This window comes from Siphateles boraxobius, unplaced genomic scaffold, assembly GCF_051911475.1.
Source record: "Siphateles boraxobius isolate OS27281-9 unplaced genomic scaffold, OSU_SipBor_1 1, whole genome shotgun sequence".
NCBI classification, from domain to species: domain Eukaryota; kingdom Metazoa; phylum Chordata; class Actinopteri; order Cypriniformes; family Leuciscidae; genus Siphateles; species Siphateles boraxobius.
In genome coordinates, this window is record NW_027508699.1 from 10,947,507 (window position 1) to 10,968,319 (window position 20,813).

Genomic DNA, 20,813 nt, shown 5'->3' on the forward strand with positions numbered 1-20,813 from the left:
AAACGATCCATCAAATGTTACCGTCATTGTGTATTGTCTACCAAGTATTGAGGTCTTTGCATTTTCACATCATGCTTACCATCTGACATGATGAAGTATTAAATACTTAGATACTCTAAGTAAAACACATACTATAAATGACTGGTATAATTCAATAAAATTGTTTGAGTGAAATGTAATGCAAAGGAAATTTCAACTAAATCGATATTAATCAACCTTTTACTAGCCAAGTTAAAATTACTTATTTTCTTTGTTACTTTCACTTAACTAGGTTAAGTAAAGTTTACTTAATTCCATGTAAATTTTAACTTAAAGATTTCTAATTAAAGCTACTGATAAATATGTTTAGGTTTTTACATGGCAAATCTTTGTAAATTTACTAGCATTTTCTGAGTGGAAAAAGTTGCCTAGCTTTTTTCAAGTAAATCCTACTCCAAATTTTTTTCAGTGTAGTTAGTGTCATTACTATATTAAGTACATAGTATATGTTCATGCGAAACAGGACTGTAAAAAAGTGCTACCAATTAAACATTTAGAAGTAATTCAAGTGTCAAAGTAGATTCAAGTACATGTGTCAAAGTAGCCAGATAAACTTTTCTCTATTTACGAATATAAGAAGACACACACAGGCGAGGGACGCATGTACGCAGTTTCCAACAAAAACCAGACCAACAGGTTATCATAGGCTAACCATATCAGGGTAAGTCAAAACACATTTTGGAAGAAGGATTGGCGATGTATTGACTCATTTAAATTTTGATAATTTTGAACAAAAAAGTGTATCTTTAAATAAATGCATGATTGGAAGTTAAATCTTCTAATTTATTGGTTTAAGTAGCAAACATTATTTTGATAAGTTCTGTGGAGATAATGTTGATGATTACATGATCTGTCTTTGATTATTTATTTCTTAATGAAATTGCCTTAACTTTGAAAACAGTGAATTGCTGGTTCCCAGCATGCTGTGCATAGGACTGGATGAGGAGAACAAATGTTGAAATTAAGTGAATAAATTAAATTAATTCATTAATTACATTTAATTGTATGTGTTTTAGTAAAGGGAAAAGCTTAGCGTTTAATGCTGTTTTACATTTAAAAAAGTTTCTGTCATGCATTTTGTGATGCTTTCTGTTAAATTTTTGTGGTTACCACTTTGCTGAAGAGAAGTGCTTGTGGTTTGTGGATGGTTAGTAGGAACAACTTTTTGAGAAATCAATGTAAAAAAAGGATAAAATAAAAGAAAGATTTTTTTTACAGTGTTTATGCTTCAAATGATTAAGTTCTGTCACCCAGTTAAGTTTGTTGGTTTAACTTATTTCATTACAAGTAACTCAAGATTATTAATGCCAATTGTTGCATTTTTTGGGGTGTGCATTTTTTGGGGAAAGAGAACACATCTCCAAACATTTCATGTGTAAAATGGCAGTTCAATCAAACAAAAGTTCAAAAGCATTTTTATAGGTTTATGAGTTCTGCATTTATACAAAGGTCAATTAATCTTAAATTTTTTGTGTGTGTTTGGGTAGACCTGCCACACCATAACTAGGAATGACTTGAAATTTGATCAAAGAAGAAGAAGGCGTGGTTTGGTTAGTTCTGTAGCATACTGATTCACTTCTCTTAATAGTGAGGAATGCAGAAGATGACAATCTGTCAACTTCTGCTAACATTAGATTTAGGATTGTTTCTTTTCACCAGCTCCCAAACCAGACAAAACACCCAAACAGATTATCAACCTGCACGGTAAGAGAGAGAAAAAATCGTATTTATCACACCATGATGTGGTGTTATGATTGTGAGCATACTTGAAATAAGTCTAATGCTATATGACTTAATCTTTTGAAGATTAGTCAAAATTAATCTGTGATGTTTCTTATTAATTTTAACAATCTCTTGAGAAATGAATGTGCTTTCTTTTTACTTTATCTGTATCCTTTATTTCAGCTCATTCTTTTCTGAGAGCATTGGATTTAACATTGCAGAAGATCTAGTATGTTTTACCAGAACCACAGTCCAGAAGTTGTAAGAAGAGGGAATGGGATGGAGTATTACAGTGATGGATTTTTTAGAGGGAGCAATGAAGAGAAGACGCTCAAGGTCACCCTGCTTGGCTATAAGGTTATGGAGGAAAAGACAAAGTTCACAGTAAGAGTTACTTATGCATGCTCTTTTCACTTCATAGTGATTAATGTATATTAGTCTGCTGTTGCTATTTTAATGGTTTAATACTTACTTTTTAGGGGATACTTCACCCCAAAATGAACATTCTGTCATCTATTACTCACCATCATGTTGTTCCAAACTTGAATGACTTTGTTTCTTTCATAGAACACAAAAGGAGAAATTCCTAATAATGTGCTATTGTTTAAAGAATGTGGCATCATTTACTTACCCTCAAGACAAGTTGTTACAAAACCCATAAGACTTTTGTTTATCTTTGAAACACAACTAAAGATATTTATTTTATGAAATACCTAAGAGATTTCCGTCCCTCCATTGAAACCCCATTGAGTAACCAAAACCAGTTCAAAAAGTTCTTAAAAACATTGTAAACATAATCCATATGAATCGAGTCGTTGCTTGGCAAACATGAGGGTGAGTAAATGATGACAGAATTGTCATTTTTGGGTGAACTATCCCTTTTATTAGAGACACATAAGGATGAATAAGATACATTGAATCTTATATGGGAACAGATGGAAAATTACACTGTATCTGTTATGAGTCTAAGGCTGCTTTTAGTGATAAAGAGGACATGATGTTCTCTTTCTGCACATTTTAGGTCTACAAGATCTTAGTGAGGCGAGTGCCTAACGAGAGTTGGCACATTTTTAGACGGTACACAGACTTCTCTCGACTACATGACAAGGTCAGGCACAGGTGACTCATGTCAGCTGACCATGCAATGTTGGAGATTTGCTCACTTTTTCCTCAGTATTTCCTTCTTTTAGATATGAGTGACTTTATGTCTTTATGTGTATCTTCAGCTGAAGGAGATTTTTCCTGTGTTTAACTTTATCCTACCACCCAAGCGTTGGTTCAATAACTTCAATGCTGAATTTCTAGAAGAGAGACAACTGGGCCTACAAGACTTTCTACAGCACCTGGTTGCTCAAAAAGACACGATAAATAGGTACGTTATGCTTTGTTTAGAAACAGCCTTCAAAACAATTGCCATCATTTACTCGCCTTCATGTCCTTCCAAACCTGTCTGCAGAACCGAATATATATATATATATTGTCCCTATATGAACGTGAAAGTCAGAGGGGTCCATTGTTGTTTTGGAGCCTATAGGCTTTCATTGTATGGACAAAAACGATACTCGGTTACTAACGTAACCTCGGTTCTCTCTAGAGAGGGAACGAGTATTGCGTAAGTTTAGCCTCCGCTACGGGAAAGATTCATCTTCTCGAGATATTGAAGCCAAAAATGTATCCTTAAATATGTATTCATTGTCAACGCAGTGCAGCAGCTAGCAGACCTAGAGCAGGCCATCTCGCATGCTCATTGGCTGCCCTGCTGGCAACTGCTGCAGCCTACCAGTGAGCCCGGAATGACGTCGAGCCCAATGAAGGGCGCCCGCACCTTCATAGCGTCACAGCCCGCGAGAATGGGCGTGGCTTAGCGTATTAAAGTAGGGGCTGTAGACTGACTTCCCTGGTTTTTCGTCGACTGAAGCGAAGTCGCTCGTGGCGCGAGCACGGCCGGTTACGCAATACTCGTCCCCTCTCTAGAGAGAACCGAGGTTACGTTAGTAACCGAGTATCGTTCTCTTACGAGAGGTTCTCTCGTATTGCGTAAGTTTAGCTTACGCTACGGGAACATTTTGTCAACGCCGTGCGCGCCAAGCATCCACCGTGAGACCCAGAACTTTAAGGGGAACCCCATAAGTGGAAAAAATAAGGTGGCCAGCCACGCGGGCCATCACTTGTACATAAGCACACATTGGGAATACAGAGCAGCGCGCCGGTCTGTATAGGCACATGGCACATACCCTACTAGTACATCTCAACCAGGAGAGCTGAGTCACGTGAGAGTGATCTGAGCAGGAAGATCTGGGCAGAATACACCTCTCCTTCAAACTGACAAAAGTTTAGCCTGCAAGGCAGGAACTTCTAGGTTATAAAACCTGACAAAGGTAGACGGAGAGCTCCAGCCCGCCGCTACACATATGTCATGGATAGAAATCCCACTGGACCATGCCCACGACGAGGCCACGCCTCTCGTGGAATGAGCCCTGATGCCCAGAGGGCATTGCAAACCTTTTGACGCGTAAGCAGCTGTTATAGCGTCCACTATCCATCTGGACAGGCTCTGTTTCGAGGAGGCGAGACCCTTGGTGCGCCTACCAAACGAAACAAAAAGCTGTTCTGAACGCCTGAGGGAGGCGGAGCACGTAATGTAAAATCTCAGCGCCCTGACAGGGCAGAGGAGATTCACCTCACTTTCGCTGTCAGATGCTGGCAGAGCTGACAGCGAAATAACTTGCGCTCTGAATGGAGTGCCCATCACTTTAGGAACATAGCCATGTCTAGGTCTTAGGATGACTTTAGAGTCATTTGGTCCGAACTCAAGACACAACGCGCTGACAGACAGCGCATGCAGGTCCCCCACACGTTTTACTGACGACAGTGCAGTCAGAAAGACGGTTTACAGTGATAGATATTTCAACCCCATGGAGTCTAGTGGTTCAAATGGAAAGGCTTTCAGGGCCTCGATGACCAAAGAAAGATCCCACATGGGAACCGACGGGGGGCGCTGCGGGTTCATCCTTCTAGCTCCTCTAAGGAAGCGGATGACCAACTCATGCCTTCCCAGTGACTGGCCGTGCGTAAATTCTGCAAACGCTGCCACGGCAGTTTGTCTGGCCCGTCGTTCAAATGGCCAGGCATATGCGCCGCCCTCAGCGAGCGCAGGTGCATCTGAGACCAAATAAGGAGGCGGTCCGTCAGATTGCAGAGATTTCTGGATCTGACACCGCACTGACGGTTTACATAGGATACCATAGACATGTTGTCCGAGCGGACAAGAACATGTTGGTCCTGTATGAACGGGAGGAAGCGCTTCAGCGCGTTCTCGACCGCTATCATTTCCAGACAGTTTATGTGAAAACACTTCTCTTGGTCTGACCACTGGCCGAAGACCAGTCTGCCCTCGAACAGCGCGCTCCAACCCGAGTTGGACGCGTTTGTCGAATTACTTTCCGATAAGAGATGGTTCCCATCATCACTCCCTGCTGGTACCAGTCGGCTACTAACCAGGGCTGCAGAGCCGCTATGCAGGGCTGAGTCACTCTGATTTTCTGGCCGCCAGGGCGGGACGCGCGAGCATTCAACCAGCGTTGTAGCGGGCGCATGCGCAGTAGGCCCAGCTGAAGCACCGCTGCAGCTGGTGCCAAACAGCATAACATCCTTTGAAATGTTTTCAAAGGGAGAAAGCTGCCCTTCTGGAAAGATGCGGCTAGGTGGCGAACACAGCGCGCGCTGTGTCGATAAACGAGCTGTCATGGTCACCGAGTCCAGTTCTATTCCTAAAAAGGAAATTGACTGGCTGGGCAGTAATGAGCTCTTGGTCCAGTTGACCGTGAGACCCAAGCTTTCCAAGTGACTGAGAAGCACTGTACTGTGAGATAGCAGTTCTGTCTCTGACTGTGCCAATATCAGTCAATCGTCCAGATAGTTCATTATTCGCATCCCCTGACTTCTCAGGGGGGCAAGCGCCGCGTCCATGCACTTCGTAAATGTACGGGGTGCTAGGGACAGGCCGAACGGCAGGACGGTGTATTGATATACCTGACCGTCGAAGGGGAATCTCAAAAATTGCCTGTGACGGGGTATTATCTGAATCTGAAAATAGGCATCCTTCAGATCTAGAAAAATAAACCAGTCCCTCGGGCGAACGTGCGCGAGGATTTTCCTGGTCGTAAGCATTTTGAACGGTCTTTTCGCAAGCACTTTGTTCAAATGTCTCAGATCTAGGATAGGTCTGAAGGCTCCGTCCTTCGTGGGTTTTGTGATAACACTTAAACGCGTGGGCGGAGCCCGGGGGGAGGTTTGTGTTAGCAAGCGTGAACGCTCTCTGGCGGGCACGAGACTTACATTCATAACCTGCTTTTTTGATCGTGTAACAGAGCGGGCAGATAGTGGGCACAGACCTGTGGACACATTTATTACATTCAACACTCGAGCGGCTTTTCTGCGCTTTATGAGAGTGTGCTCTGTGAGTGACACGAGATTCTAAGTGCTTGTGTGTAGGGGTGAACACTGGGGCGTGGGCACTTTCACTACACTTAAAACACCAACGGCGTGAGCCGGACCAGACATTATACTCTTTTTGAGATTTCTCTGGGTCGCCGTGAAAACGGCTTTTGTGTGCAGGCGAGAGGGTGAACAGAGGGTGAACAGAGGGTGAAGCGGGACACGCGCGTCTTTTCGGAGGCGATGTGTCTGTTAGTAAGCGTGAGCGCTCGTGAGCGGGCACGTAACTTTACATTCTTAACCTGACATGTATGAGGCTGTTCTGGCCGTGTGACAGAGCGGTCAGAAAATAGGCGTGAGCACAGAGTTGTGGGCACGTTTCCTACATCTAGCACTCGAGCGGCATTTGCCAGCTTTATGAGAGTGGGTTCTGCGGGAGACACGGGGGGTATCGTGTTTCTGTGTAAGGGTGAACACCGAGATGTGGGCACCTTTTTTGCTAGCCACGCGGCGCTGTGGTTAAAGACTTCGATTCGAGCCCGCAAGGTCGACATCGGAAGTTTCTCGCAGTGCTCGCATCCCCCATCGAGAGGGCGAGGCTGCGTGTTCCTGGCCCAGGCAGAGAGCGCAGATGGGCGGTCTCCAACGCTGAGCGGCCCTGCACGAGCCATAGGAAGTGCGAGACATTTTGAAAAAGATGTCTCACTGCTCTTTTTGGAAGTGTAGAACACAGAATACAGAGATAAAAGGATATGTCGCCGGACAGCGTAGCTCTCACGGATGGCTGGAGGTGTCGAAGACGGCCTGCTTCCTCAACGCTGTCCTAAGCTGGCTGTTTCACTTGTTCGACGGCGGCGGTGGCTTCTCTCAGATCCAGCGATGCGAAGAGCTCGCTGAAGAGACGAAAAATCAGGGAAGTCAGCCTACAGCCCCTACTTTTATACGCTAAGCCACGCCAATTCTGGCGGGCTGTGACGCTATGAAGGCACGGGCGCCCTTCATTCGGAGTGACGTCACGCCGGGCTGACTGGTAGGCTGCAGCAGTTGCCCGCAGGGCAGCCAATGAGCACGCGAGATGGCCTTCTCTAGGTCTGCTAGCTGCTGCACTGCGTTGACAATGAATACAAAATTAAGGATAATTTTTTGGCTTCAATATCTCGAGAAGATGAATCTTTCCCGTAAGCTAAACTCACGAAATACGAGAGAACCTCTCGTAAGAGAACATGTGAAACATTATTCAAAATATCTTATTTTCTGTTCCACAGAAGAAAGAAAATCAAACATTGTGTGTAAAAAAAATTATTTGACTGATTTTTGCATTCTATCACAAAACTTGGTCAGAGGTGGGTTCCGCTAATTTTGGTGTCCCTCAAGGTTAAATTTTAGGCCCTTAGTTTTTAGTATGTATGTTTTTTCTTGTGGTCAGTTTAATTAGCATTTTTATGCAGATGGCACTCAGATTTATATTTATTGTAAATCTGGTTACTTTTCTTTCACACGTGTTTCTGGGATGAAAACTTGGATTACTCGGTCAAAATGTTCTGTGTCTCAACAGTAACAAGACTGAAGTAATGCTTATTTGCGGTCCTCCTACGTAATATTGGATAATTAACCTTAACTGTGGATGGTTCTGCTATGGAGTTTCAAACAAAATAAACATTTTAGAGTAATATGTGAATGCAAGTTTGTAATTTGATCCAATCGTCAGCAAAATGTTATATATATATTTTTTTTATTTATTTTTTTATCTCAGAAACATTGCATGGCTGTGCCCTATGTTATCTTTCTTCTGTGTGACTGAAAAGCTGATCAATACTATTGTGTTTTCTTATATACAGTGGATGCTTGCAATGCACCACTTGGTGGAGTCTCCAAGTCTACACTTATAAATTGCAATATGTGCAAACCTCAGATGCTAGAATCCAGAGTAGGGCCAGGACAAAGATCACATAACTCCAGATTTGGAGCCCTGCACTGGCTCTCTGTCAGATTCCTCATTTATTTTTAAGATTCTCTTGCTCACATGCATGGTTTGGCTCCTCATATTTGACTGAGCTTTTAACTTATTATACCCCAATATTGTGATCTCCGCTCCTCAAATACTGTTATTTTAAAAGTCCCTCAGTCTTGTCTTTGTACCAGGCGTGATAGAGCATTTACTCCTTACTGTCACAAACCAAGCCTCTGTGGCTCTCTCTGATCACCACCAGAAGGCTCCCTCACCGGAGTACTAACTTTTACTCGGACTACGTTTCCCTTCATGCCATGGGTGAGGCTGATTACCGTCACACCTGATCCCCATCACTCACACACACACACACACACACACACACACACACACACACACACACACACACACACACACACACACACACACACACACACACACACACACACACACACACACACACACACACACACACACACACACACACACACACACACACACACAGGGAGGTCTTGTTCTTGCCATTGCAGACATTCCTGAGCATTATTCATAATATATTGATTTCTTGTGTTTTGAACTTGGACTGTTTACCTCGTATTCTTGTATTGCTGCTTGCCCATCTAACCTTCTGCCTGTTTACTTGGATTTACCCTCTTTGACTGCTGCCTGCCCTGAACCATTGTATCATTACGTTCTTCTGCCTTGCCATTGATATCTCTGTTGCATGTGATTGACCTCTGCCCGTTGTTCTCATTCTGTCTTCAATAAAGCTGCACATGGATCCCACTTCTGCTGACCCATTATTATACTTACGCTCCTAAACTGTGGAACACATTTCCCCTTTAAAGAAGCATATTATTAGTTCAACTAGTTCACCCAAAAATGAAAAAGATTCCATCAAGCCATATAAGACTTTCTTCTTTTAGCCGAACACAATCGGTGTTATATTAAATAATATCCTATGTCAGAGGTTTTCGATATAGTAATAATAATGTTTAATTATTATTAGCGCCTTTCCCAAAATCAAGGACGCTTCACAATAACAGTAAAGAACAAACAATCAGTTCATAGATTAATGAACAATAGACATTTGCCCAATCAAAGAAATGAGCGAACAATTGAAATACAAACAGAAAAAATAACAGAAACAAAAAAGAACCCTATTTACAGGAAACATAGAAGATGGGCAGTTGAAGCAAAGGTCAGATGCAAAAGACTAATGGTACGTAAGGAAACATTATGACTGTAATGCAGAGTTATGGAAAATGTTTAAGAAAAACATGTCATGACTGATAATACTGTTTAAACAAATAGTTTTTGAGTTTCGACTTAAATTAATGCAGCTTGGTTGTTGTCCCAAGAGCCAGGGGAAGAGAGTTCCATAGCTTAGGGGCTATAATGGAGAAAGACCTGCCACCCACAGATGAAAAACAAAATCTCGAGTTCACAGCCAGAGGATCGGAGAGTTCGAGGGGGAATATAAGGAGAAAGTAAGTCAGAGAGATAGGAAGGAGCAAGACCATTGAGTGACTTAAAGGTAAGCAGAATAATTTTGTAAGTAATGCGAGAAGACATGGGTAGCCAGTGGAGGTTGAACAGAATTGGAGTGATATGAGCAGATCGTTTAGTGTAAGTTAGCAATCTTGCGGCAGAGTTTTGAATATAATTCAAATGTGAGATAGAGTGTGCTGGTAGTCCAGAAAACAACAACATTACAGTAGTCGAGGCGAGATGTGTTAAAACCCATAAAAAGAGTAACACTTGACGATGTATGACGTAGGAGGAGCGTAAGCTTTAAAGCCTCTTGGACACAGCGAACCCCTTGATTTCAACGAAGAAAAGTGAAGCCTGATTAGAAGCACTCACGTCCTGATGGCTGAGCGACTGCGCAGGCTCAAACCGAGCTTGACGACATAGATGTGACGTGAGCAACCTGTCTGACAGTTGTAAATCTTCTAGTAGCTCTGCCAAGACAAATCTGAATCACCTAATTCCTAAAAAAAATGTGTTGAAATATTTTGTCCCGTTTCTTTTATGGACTCTCTATCTATGGGCTTCTCCCTTGACTTTACATGTCCCCCCGATTGCCTCATAGACAGTAAAAGATTGCCTGCGAGCTTCTCCTCCTGTCTATACGGTAATTTCTCTACTATGCGACAGATAGTCGCGTGGTTATGACGCAATCGTTAGCCTATTTTTACGGCTTATACGGGGCCATAACGTAAGATACAAAGTAATGGAGCCTTTTATACATTGTCGTGTTTATTTAGAAATAAATAATGGACAAATGAAGTCTTTGGACGCCTCAGATGTAAAGTTATTCGCTGTCAAAGTGACGCCAAAATGAACTGGAGTCAATGAAATGCTAACAGCAGGTGAAGTTCTGCTACAATGGCGGCCCCCGAGAGGCTTCAGTTTCGGGCTGGTGGATTACCCCCTTGGTCGTTTCACACCGCAAGCGTGAGCGGCACTTGAGCAGCGCGTCAGCGTAACCACATCGTCACTCCAGCTGCAGACGCGCGAGAGTATTCACACAGGAAGCATTTGTTTAGTGTCACAGCAGCACAACACACACACACACACACACACACACACACACACACACACACACACACACACACACACACACACACACACACACACACACACACACACACACACACACACACACACACACACACACAAAACCGCACACTCGGGTTTGATTTGGGTTGTGCTAGCCTATGTAGCTGTCTGTGTAGACTTATTACATAAACTAAAAGAAAGTGTAGGCTATATACAATATTTTCTGGCTAGTTTACTTTAGTTTTTTTATAATACACCATACTTTGCCCCAAACTGAATAATTAAAAACAAGTTTAAATGGGTAGCCTAAATCAAATTACATATTTTTGAGTCTTCATTTTCTTTTTTTGCCTACTCCAGTTCTTGTTAAAACTCACTAGACATGCTTATTCTGTGCATTTTGGGCACTTTTTATGTGAAATCATATTTATTTTGTCCATCAAAAGTGTGCTTTCACTTTAATTTAGCGTGAGCACGTGACAATCCTGCCCAACGCTCAAGCGCTGCTCCTGCTCCTGGTGTGAATGCACTCATTAATTAACATGCACGCCGAAAAAAATATGCGCTGCTCACGCGCCGCTCAGGCTTGCGGTGTGAAACGGCCGTAACCCCGTATTTACACAGCAAGCGTCTGCTACGCATTACGGCTCCGACAAGGTTTTATTCCGTCCTCCACGTGGGACGCCTCTGAAACGCTCTGCGTCGCGGCTGGTGTAAACACAAGCATTGACTAGAGTGGCCGCGATCAGCTCTGGTAGCCGTGTCGGAGCCATAACCCCTAAAATCCACTGGATCCGTCTACGGCGCGGAACGTCAGCGCCACGTATTTGATGCGTCCCTAGCTCGGCGTCAAAGTCCACTGGAAGCGTCTCAGACGCGTTTCAGCAGCGGAGCGTTGGTCTCCACAGGGTGTTTTATTTTGAAAATTGACCGGATCCTCTATGCCGTTCTGTGTCTGACTTCCTATCCGGTACTATGTACTCTGAAAATAGACCTGCTACCTATCCTCTGCGGAGCGGAGAGACACTTCTGGGACACTTCTGGGACGCTTCTGAGACGCGCTGTGTCCGCAGCTGGTGGACTTAAGAGCATTGACTATAATGGCCGCGATTAGCTCCGGCATCCGCGACGCTGACGTTCCGCGCCGTAGACGGATCCAGTGGATTTTAGGGTAATGCACCGCAGACGTGTGCAGTGTAAATAAGGGGTAAATAAAGGGTTACTCTTTTGGCATAAGTCGACGTGTACGGCCTTCTTCCGGAAGCTAGTTATTTTTGTTGATAAAGTTTTAAATATCGATATTTTTCTTACACGAACGCATCGCTTCGCTTTACAAGGCCTTTATTAACCCCCCGGACCCGTTTCGAGCACTTTTTTCACGGATGGATTTGCTCTGATGGACTTCCAAAATCATATACCCAATTCACTCCCATCATAAGGTTTGGAAGAGCCAGGACATTTTTAATATAACTCCGATCGTAGTCGTCTGAAAGAAGAATGCAACATACACCTATGGCTTCAGGGTGAGTAAATCATGGGCTAATTTTCATTTTTGGGTGAACTATCCCTTTAAAGGGCCATATATATATATATATATATATATATATATATATATATATATATATCATTGAAATATAGTTACCTTTCGTTGTCACTTCGAGTTACGTCGGATGACGACGAATGGGTTTTCGCTTAGAACACCTATCGACTTTGAGTATTACAAAACGAGCCAATGGCAAAGAAATGCCATGGGTCTGCGGAATTTGCATAGCATATCTCCGCCTTACCTCGTGGGTATAAAAGGAGGACGCCAGCAACATTCAGATATGTTTTCGCTTCGGAGCCAAGAGTATTTCTTCACTCCACAGCCATTTCTGACTTCGCTCTACGAGACGAGCTGCTCTCTACGGTGTTGGTGTGACGGCGATCTGCAGCGAGCTCACAGTGCCTGCTGATCTGTGCAGTGATCTGCCAGTGTGTGTGTGTCTCCCTGTGCGCTTCAACATCACGGAGTTTTTTCTCCTCTCATAAAAGAGCTCGCACGCGGCACGTCTTTTTAAAGACGGCTCACCCGTGCATTTCTGGTTGCAGCGGACTGGTATCGGACTCTGATGGGCACGAGCGCTGTCTAGTGTGTTTGGGCTTTGATCAATATTGAACAGCGCTCGTGGATGACTCATGTTCTCTCTGGGAACGTGATCATCGCGTCATATATAGGTCGAGACTCGGTGAACTCGCCAGAGTGAGAGTCCCCTCATCCACCACCCGATCTTCTGCTGGTGGCCAGGGTGTCCTGAGGGTTTTGGTCTGGAACAAGGCGCCGACTCTGTGTCCACGCCCCAGCCCCCCCTCTTTAATGACGGTGCCCGCTAGCGAACTGATGATTCCACGAGTCTACCCTCGGGTGGCCTGTGTGTTTTAATTTGAAGCTACAGAGGATGATGCTGTGTCTGTAGCAGCATCACTAGGTGGGCTTGATTCTTTTGGAAATGATGACTCGTCACAGCTGCCACCTTCTGGTGTGCATACGGCTGTGCCTGAGTCTGATCCGGAGATGACGGCCATGCTTTCCCGGGACGATTGGTGTTTGGGTGAGGCCGCCGACCCGCGTCCACGGCAAACCCCAATATCTTTCCTCCCGGACGTGCATGATGAGATCACGGGTCCTCTCGTTGGTCTCATCCGTCTTTCCTCCCCTCAGGGGCCACTGCCCATGGTACACTGGGGTCCCCCCGGTTGAACGCTCTGTTGCCATGCTACTGTGTCCTCAGAGTGCTTCCCGGCGCTATCCTAAGCACCCGTCCAAAGCCTGTAGTTCTTTTCGTCTACACTAATCTGTGGCGAAATCCTATAGTGCCACAGGACAGGCAGCCGCCTCACTGCATCCCATGACCATTCTGCTGGTCTACCTGACCCAGATGCTCATGGACATGCAGGAGGGCGGGACTGACCCGAGGCTCTGCAGTGAGCTGCGCGCTGCCACTGACCTTGCTCTCCGAGCGACGAAAGTGGCCGTACGCTCTCGGAGTCAGGTGATGTTCACCAGTCTGGGGCTGACCGGTCTGATGTGCACGATTTCGGGCGGACCCGTCTGCTCGACACCCCCATCTCCCAGGTCGGCCTCTTCGGCGGTGCGGTTGAGTCCTTCTGCCCAGCAGTTCTCAACCGCCCGTGAGCAAATTGAGGTTATTCTGCTCGACGGACCCGCCGTCCGCTCAGATCCCTCAGTCTGCTCACCGCCGAAGGCGCCCTCCCACGGTTCCAACCCCGCCCGTTCACCCGGGCCTGGCTCTGGAGGACCGTAGAGGGGATGCAACAGCCCTCTCCAGCCCCGCCCCCCGCTAAACGCCGGGTTAAGCGGCACTTTTGAGATGGGCTGCTCAGAGATGAGACTCAGTTCTTTCCAGGAGTTGGTAGCAGGGCCACTCCTTTCCCCGGTGGAGGGCTGGGGAAGAATCCTCATTCAGAAAGAGCTGACTCTCTCGTCTCTGAGCATACAGAGTTCTCGGACGACACAGAGCGCCGCCCACAAGCCGTGCTCTCCTCGTCCCCCTCTGTCCCAGAGGCGTTTGACACGGCGTGCCGTCCACGGACCGCTTCGCGGCTGTCCCCCTCTGTCTCCAGGCCCCTGACAGAGCAGGCCCCCGTGGAACGCTGGTCCTTCACTGGCCTCCTCTGTCAGGGTGCGGTTATGACCTTGCCCCCACACCGGGCCGCTATGCCGTCCACGTCATTCCGCTTCGCTGCACCACCGGGGGGACGTCTGTGGTTCTTGACGCCGCTGGCACAGTTAGGAGCCTGCCTAGAGCATCCCTATCTGCTCCGCGCGAACCATCGGCTCGGCTATGCGATTCAGTTCGCACGGTCTCCTCCCCGCTTCAGGGGAGTCCGCTCCACTTTGGTCGATGGCTATGCTATCATGAGAGCGGAGGTTGCTACCCTACTGGCGAAGGGTGTGATTGAGACTGTCCCTCCAGCTGAAATGAGGTCCGGGTTTACAGCCCCTACCTCATTGTCCCGGAGAAGTCTGGTGGGTTACGGCCAATCCTGGACCTACGCATCTGAACCGCTCCCTTCACAGGCTGCCGTTCAAGATGCTCCTGGCCAAACGCATTTCTGGATGTGTGCGGCCACAGGATAGGTTTGCAGCGATCGACCTGAAGGACGCCTACTTTTATGTCTCCGTTCTCCTTCGACTCAGACCATACCTATGGTTTGCTGTCAGGGCGCGCGCATATCAGTACGCTGTTCTCCCATTCGGGCTAGCCCTGTCTCCTCGCGCCTTCACAAGGTTGTTGAGGCAGCCCTTGTTCCTCCATGGGAACACGGGGTTCGCATCCTGAACTATCTCGGTGACTGGCTGTCTGAAGCTCACTCCTGAGACCAGGTTTGCGAATACAGGGACCCAGTGCTCCGGCACCTAGCTCGTCTGGGCCTTCGGGTCAACTGGGAAAGGAGTAAACTTTGCCCCGTGCAGAGGAGCTCTTTTCTCGGTATGGACTTGGTCGCCTTCTCCACTCAGCCATTGCTGACTTGCCTGAGACTATCAAGCGCAAGAGTGCGGTTCCACTGAAGTTTTTTCAGAGGCTCCTGGGGCATATGGCATCTGCAGCCGCGGTACGCCGCTCAGATTGCTTCATATGAGACCGCTTCAGCTTTGGCTTCGCGACCGAGTCCCGAGGTGGGCATGGCAACACGGCACCCTCCGAGTACCAGTTACTCCGACCTGCCGTCAGTACTCACCCCGTGGTCGAACCTCAGTTTTCTACGGGTCCGAGTGCCCCTGGAACGAGCTTCCCGGCATGTTGTTGCCTCAACAGATGCCTCCACGGGCTGGGGCGCCATGCGCAATGGACATGCTGTCACACTCTCATGTTGAGCAGAAATGCTCCTGAAAAATTCAGTGAGATTTATCACACCCAGGTGTTGAGCAGAGAATGCTCCTGAAGTTCAGTGGATTTCTTCACACTTAGGTGTTGAGCAAGGTTGCTCCTGAAGCTCAGTGATTCTCGCATGTAGTGTTGAGCAGTTTGGCATGTCTATTGCCTCGAGTTGCTGGAAGTACGCCTAGCCCTGCACCGCTTCCGGGCGTTGCTCAGGGGTCAACACGTACTAGTCCGATTAGACAATACCGCCACAGTAGCGTACATCAACTGTCAAGGTGGTCTACGCTCGCGCCGTATGTCGCAACTCGCATGCCACCTCCTCTTATGGAGTCAGAAGCATCTGAGGTCGCTTCGAGCCATTTTCATTCCCGGAGTCCTGAACTGTGCAGCCGACGAGCTCTCACGGCTTCAGCCCCTCCCTGGAGAATGGCGACTCCATCCCCAGTCGGTTCAGCTGATTTGTGACCAGTTCGGGGACGCACAGATAGATCTGTTTGCCTCTCACGACTCGACCCATTGCGACCTATATTATTCCCTGACCGAGGGCACGCTCGGCATGGATGCACTGGCGCACAGCTGGCCGCGGGGCCGCAAATAGGCTTTCCCCCAGTGAGCCTTCTTGCGCAGGTTTTGCGCAAAGTCAAGGAGGTCGAGGAGCAGGTCCTTCTGGTTGCGCCCTACTGGCCCACCCGGACCTGGTTCTCCGAACTCATACTCCTCGCGACAGCACCTCCTTGGCCCATTCCTCTGAGGAAGGACCTTCTTTCTCAGGGACGGGGCACCCTGTGGCACCCTCGTCCCGATCTTTGGAGCCTCCACGTGTGGCTCCTGGGTGGGACCAGGCAGGTTTGAGTACCCTACCACCTGTGGTGGTGGCTACCATCACTTCCTCTAGAGCGTCGTCCTCGAGACACGTCTACGCGTTGAAGTGGAACCTCTTCGTCAGCTGGTGCTTTTCTCGCTGAGAAGACCCCCGGAGATGCTCAGTCAGTGTCGTGCTTTCCTTCCTTCAAGAAGGGTTGGAGCGAAGGCTGTCTCCCTCCACCCTCAAAGTCTATGTTGCCGCTATTGCCGCACTCCATGACTTGGTAGAGGGTAAGTCCTTGGGAAGCACGACCTGATCATCAGGTTCCTGAGAGGAGCGAGGAGATTGAATCCTCCTCGCCCTCCTCTCGTTCCCTCTTGGGACCTCGCGGTGGTTCTAACTGCCCTGCAGAGTGCTCCCTTTGAGCCTTTGCAATCAGTGGAGCTTAAGCTCCTGTCGATGAAGACAGCGCTCCTGGTTGCACTGGCCTCTATCAAGAGGGTAGGGGACCTGCACGCATTCTCCGTTGACGAAGCGTGCCTGGAGTTCGGGCCGGCTTACTCTCACGTGATCCAGAGACCCCGGTCTGGATATGTACCCAAGGTTTCTACCTTTCCCTTCCGGGACCAGGTGGTGAACCTGCAAGCGCTGCCCTCGGAGGAGGCAGACCCAGCCTTGGCACTGCTCTGTCCAGTATGTGCTCTCCACACCTACGTAGACAGAACGCAGTGTTTCAGGATCTCAGACCAGCTCTTGTCTGTTATGGTGGGAAGCTGAAGGGAAAGGCTCTCTCCAAGCAGAGGTTGTCTCACTGGATAGTGGACACCATTGCCTTGGCATACCAGCAGCAAGGTCGACCGTGCCCCCTTGGTGTGACTGCCCACTCCACCCGGCAACGAAAGGGAACGTCTCCGTTACGTATGTCACTTCCTGCCACTTTCCGCTGTGCCGCGGGGATCGCCTGAGTTCAGTCTCAGCTCCTCAGCGAAGAAACATATCTGCATGTTGCTGGCGTCCTCCTTTTATACCCACGAGGTAAGGCGGAGATACGCTATGCAAATTCCGCAGACCCATGGCATTTCTTTGCCATTGGCTCGTTTCGTAATACTCGAAGTCCATAGGTGTTCTAAGCGAAACCCCATTCGTCGTCATCCGACGTAGCGTCTCCGTTCCCTACTCAGGGAACGAGGGTTACATACGTAACCGAGACGTTTTTCCTCCCATGCCAATTTTTTTTTTACATCCACGTTTGCTTAAGGCTCCATAGATTGTCTTAAATCTGTATTTAGAAAAATGGCCCTGAATTTGAAATCTGCATATGGGTACAAAAGATAAATAAAATAAAATAAAAATAAATAAATAAATAAAATATATAAATAAGATAAAAATACAAAAAACTTGATAAATACAGTCAACACTACAATAAAACTGTTATTGAGAATTGTGTGAAGATGATTTGGTGTCACAATGTAACACTTTGAGAAAATCATGTGGTAACAGAGTAACATTGCTTTCTCTCTACTAAAGTGAAGCAGTCAGAGAATTCTTATCTCTGGATGACCCACCTACTGCTTTTGGCGATATTAGAGAGAGATGGGTAAGCTCGCTCAGTTATTGTACTCTAATACTTTTCCATTCAGTCAAATGTGATGCATCCAGACACCAGTTATCTCGACACAGCCCTGAGCACAATTAACTAATCCATTTATCCCTCTGTTCCGACTGAAGGCCTTCTGTGAGACGCTGGAAGGGACCAACTGTTGCCTTCAGAGAGATTTAATGGACGACGGGAGAGAGACTGAGTCCCTGAGAAATGTTCTGCTGCACAAAGAGCTCCAAATTAGCCAGCCTGAAAGAACAAAAAAGTAATGTAGCAACATGATCTATTTGTGGGTTGCTTAGGAAACAGGGACAGAGAGGTGGATTTCGTCTTCTGGCTGAAACGAATGACTCCAAAATGGTTATTCTGCTCAAGGAAATTAAATCGAATTGGAATTAAGTGCTACACTAAATACTCTGAGCCCACAGCCTGTCAGCAACGCTAATTGCTTTTAGCAGTACAGAAGTGTCATGCACATGATTTCTGCAAGTAAAACATGTTCTTGGATCAACATCTTTGTTGATACTGGAACAACATTCCAGTCAACCAATCAGATTTAAGGGACAAGTTTACAGTTTATGTCAAGGCTTACAACCAGGGTTAGGTGCTTCTACATCAGTGTTATTCACCTACAATTTCCCTCTGATCTTAGGGATAACTTATGGTAGGGATAGGTTTAGGGGTAGGGATAGGGTTAGGACTACATTTTCAGACAGAAATGTTGTTTGAGGCTCAAAAAAATATCTCGATCCAGGAACATGTTTTACTTGGCAAAAATGCATTTTATATTTGAATTAGATTTACTGTGTATAATTATTTTGTATAAATACCCGTATATGCATGTATATATTTAGGAATATTTCCATGTATATACTATATATCATACATAATTTATATTATATACAAATATCAATATTATATATATATATATATATATATATATATATATATAAATTAAAAAAAATCTTAAATATATACATGCTTATGAGTGTATTTATATATACAAGATAATTATACATAGTACACACACACATATATTATGTAAACACTAACTTTTATTTTGAATGCGATAAATCACAATTAATAGTTGTCCAGCACTATTTTTTTTTTTTTTTTTTTTTTACTCTTTCCTGTTTAACCCCATACAGTGGCACGTATAGAATCCAAGAGGAGTTGAACAAAGAGATGGGAGACTGTTTAACACAGCAGGAATATAAAGAAGTGGAGAAAGACAAACTCAGGAAACCAAGGTATATAATTGATGTATTTTCCAGTTACTCCCTTTGGAATGAATCCTAGTTGAGCATTATTATTTATATAAACATTCCATAATCTTACTGAGGAAAAAACACGTGTCTTAGGAGAATGGGGAGACCATTTTGTCTTATTAAACTGCTTGTATCTCGCTTCAGTTCTGAATTGCGGTTCATAAGGAGCCATGGAGCGTGCTGGTGTGGATCAGCAACTGACAGCCCTGAAAAGTACAGTTCTGGAGGACCATTCCAAGAACTCCATTAAATAAATTAAAATAAAGAAAAACAACATCACATACAAAGCACTTTCTTCAAATCGTCTATTTGTTCTTAGTCCATAGTACAAACAGAATGCCTGGATTTTGGATGAATCTTGGTTTTGAACACTTTTAATTACTAAACTGAAAGATGTTGTTAAAAAAAGGTTTAATGATGCGTGAGGTTCCATGTGTGATTCTATCAGTTTGTTTAATGGAGATTTTTGAAAACATCTGTGTCAAACTCACACTAGACTAGCAGCCAATGACGCAACGTCACGATCTTGTGTACATTCTCTGTTCTAGAAACGTTACCCAGATTTTTTACTTCTGTTTTGGATTAATCTCATTATGATTTGGATACGGTCTTTGTGATTTGGATTGCGGAGTAAATTGATACACTCAGATCCTTCTGATTCTTTGAAGAGACATGAACACAGATGGATCATCAAGCCAGAAACTGAAAAACTTCTTGGAAAAACAAAGGGGGGAAAGAATACTTCCACGTAAGAATTATCTGGATTTTTTATTTGTATGTATCGTTTGTGGTAGATTTTTTTCTTTAACACATATTTAATAATTGAATCTGATTTGTGTTTAAAAGGTCTAATGTGTTCACCACATCTACATGTTTTCTGTTTTTAAGATGCATTGCCTGCATTATAATTGTGTATAAACATAATAAAGACAATAACTGCAATGTGCTTTCACTTCAAAAAGTGTCTGCAGAGGAAATAGGTACGTGTGCTAGAGTTTAGATTCTCTGCCCGAGCCCGAGCCCGACCCGACCCGACCCGCGGGCCGGGCCGGGCCGATATTTCCCGCCACTATGCTCGGGTCGGGTCGGGCCCATGATCAAGCACGTCACGCGCAGCGTCTCCTGCACTCGCACGCTGTGCTGTAACGTTAGGCCTATTGTGTAGCTTAAGTGCAACATGGAGCTTGAAGAAGTAAAGAAAAAAATTAAAACAGGAGAATTAACTTTGAGCAAATACGAAGGAAAGTCGGAGGTATGGAAATATTTTAAACTAGTCGTGGGCAGTGACAACATATGTGCTGGCTTTTTTGAGTGCAAGTGCGGCGCGCTGCAAGAGAGTCTGTACGTGTTGTAGCCATTAAATAAGCGCATTTAGTTTCATATTTATTAAAATATTATAATGTTATTTTTTTCCATCTATGTTGATTATGAAAGTGAACAGAGTAGATAGGAGGATGCGCAATATCAGGAGACATGGAGTGGTTCAGGCATGATTTTGAACACTTCATTATGTTTTGTTTTGTAGAAAGCCTTTCTTTAAAGT

General features: G+C 45.5%; 1 protein-coding gene across 1 annotated transcript; it reads left to right on the plus strand.

Moving 5' to 3' along the window:
* The first annotated feature begins 1,966 nt into the window (after positions 1-1,966).
* Positions 1,967-20,240, plus strand: LOC143723664 (sorting nexin-16). The gene is made up of 7 exons (XM_077216767.1): positions 1,967-2,145; positions 2,783-2,869; positions 2,988-3,133; positions 17,930-17,999; positions 18,131-18,267; positions 19,151-19,252; positions 19,415-20,240. Exons 1-7 carry the CDS (start codon positions 1,993-1,995, stop codon positions 19,518-19,520), a joined length of 801 nt encoding a protein of 266 aa, XP_077072882.1. The 5' UTR covers positions 1,967-1,992; the 3' UTR covers positions 19,521-20,240.
* Positions 20,241-20,813: the final 573 nt, after the last annotated feature.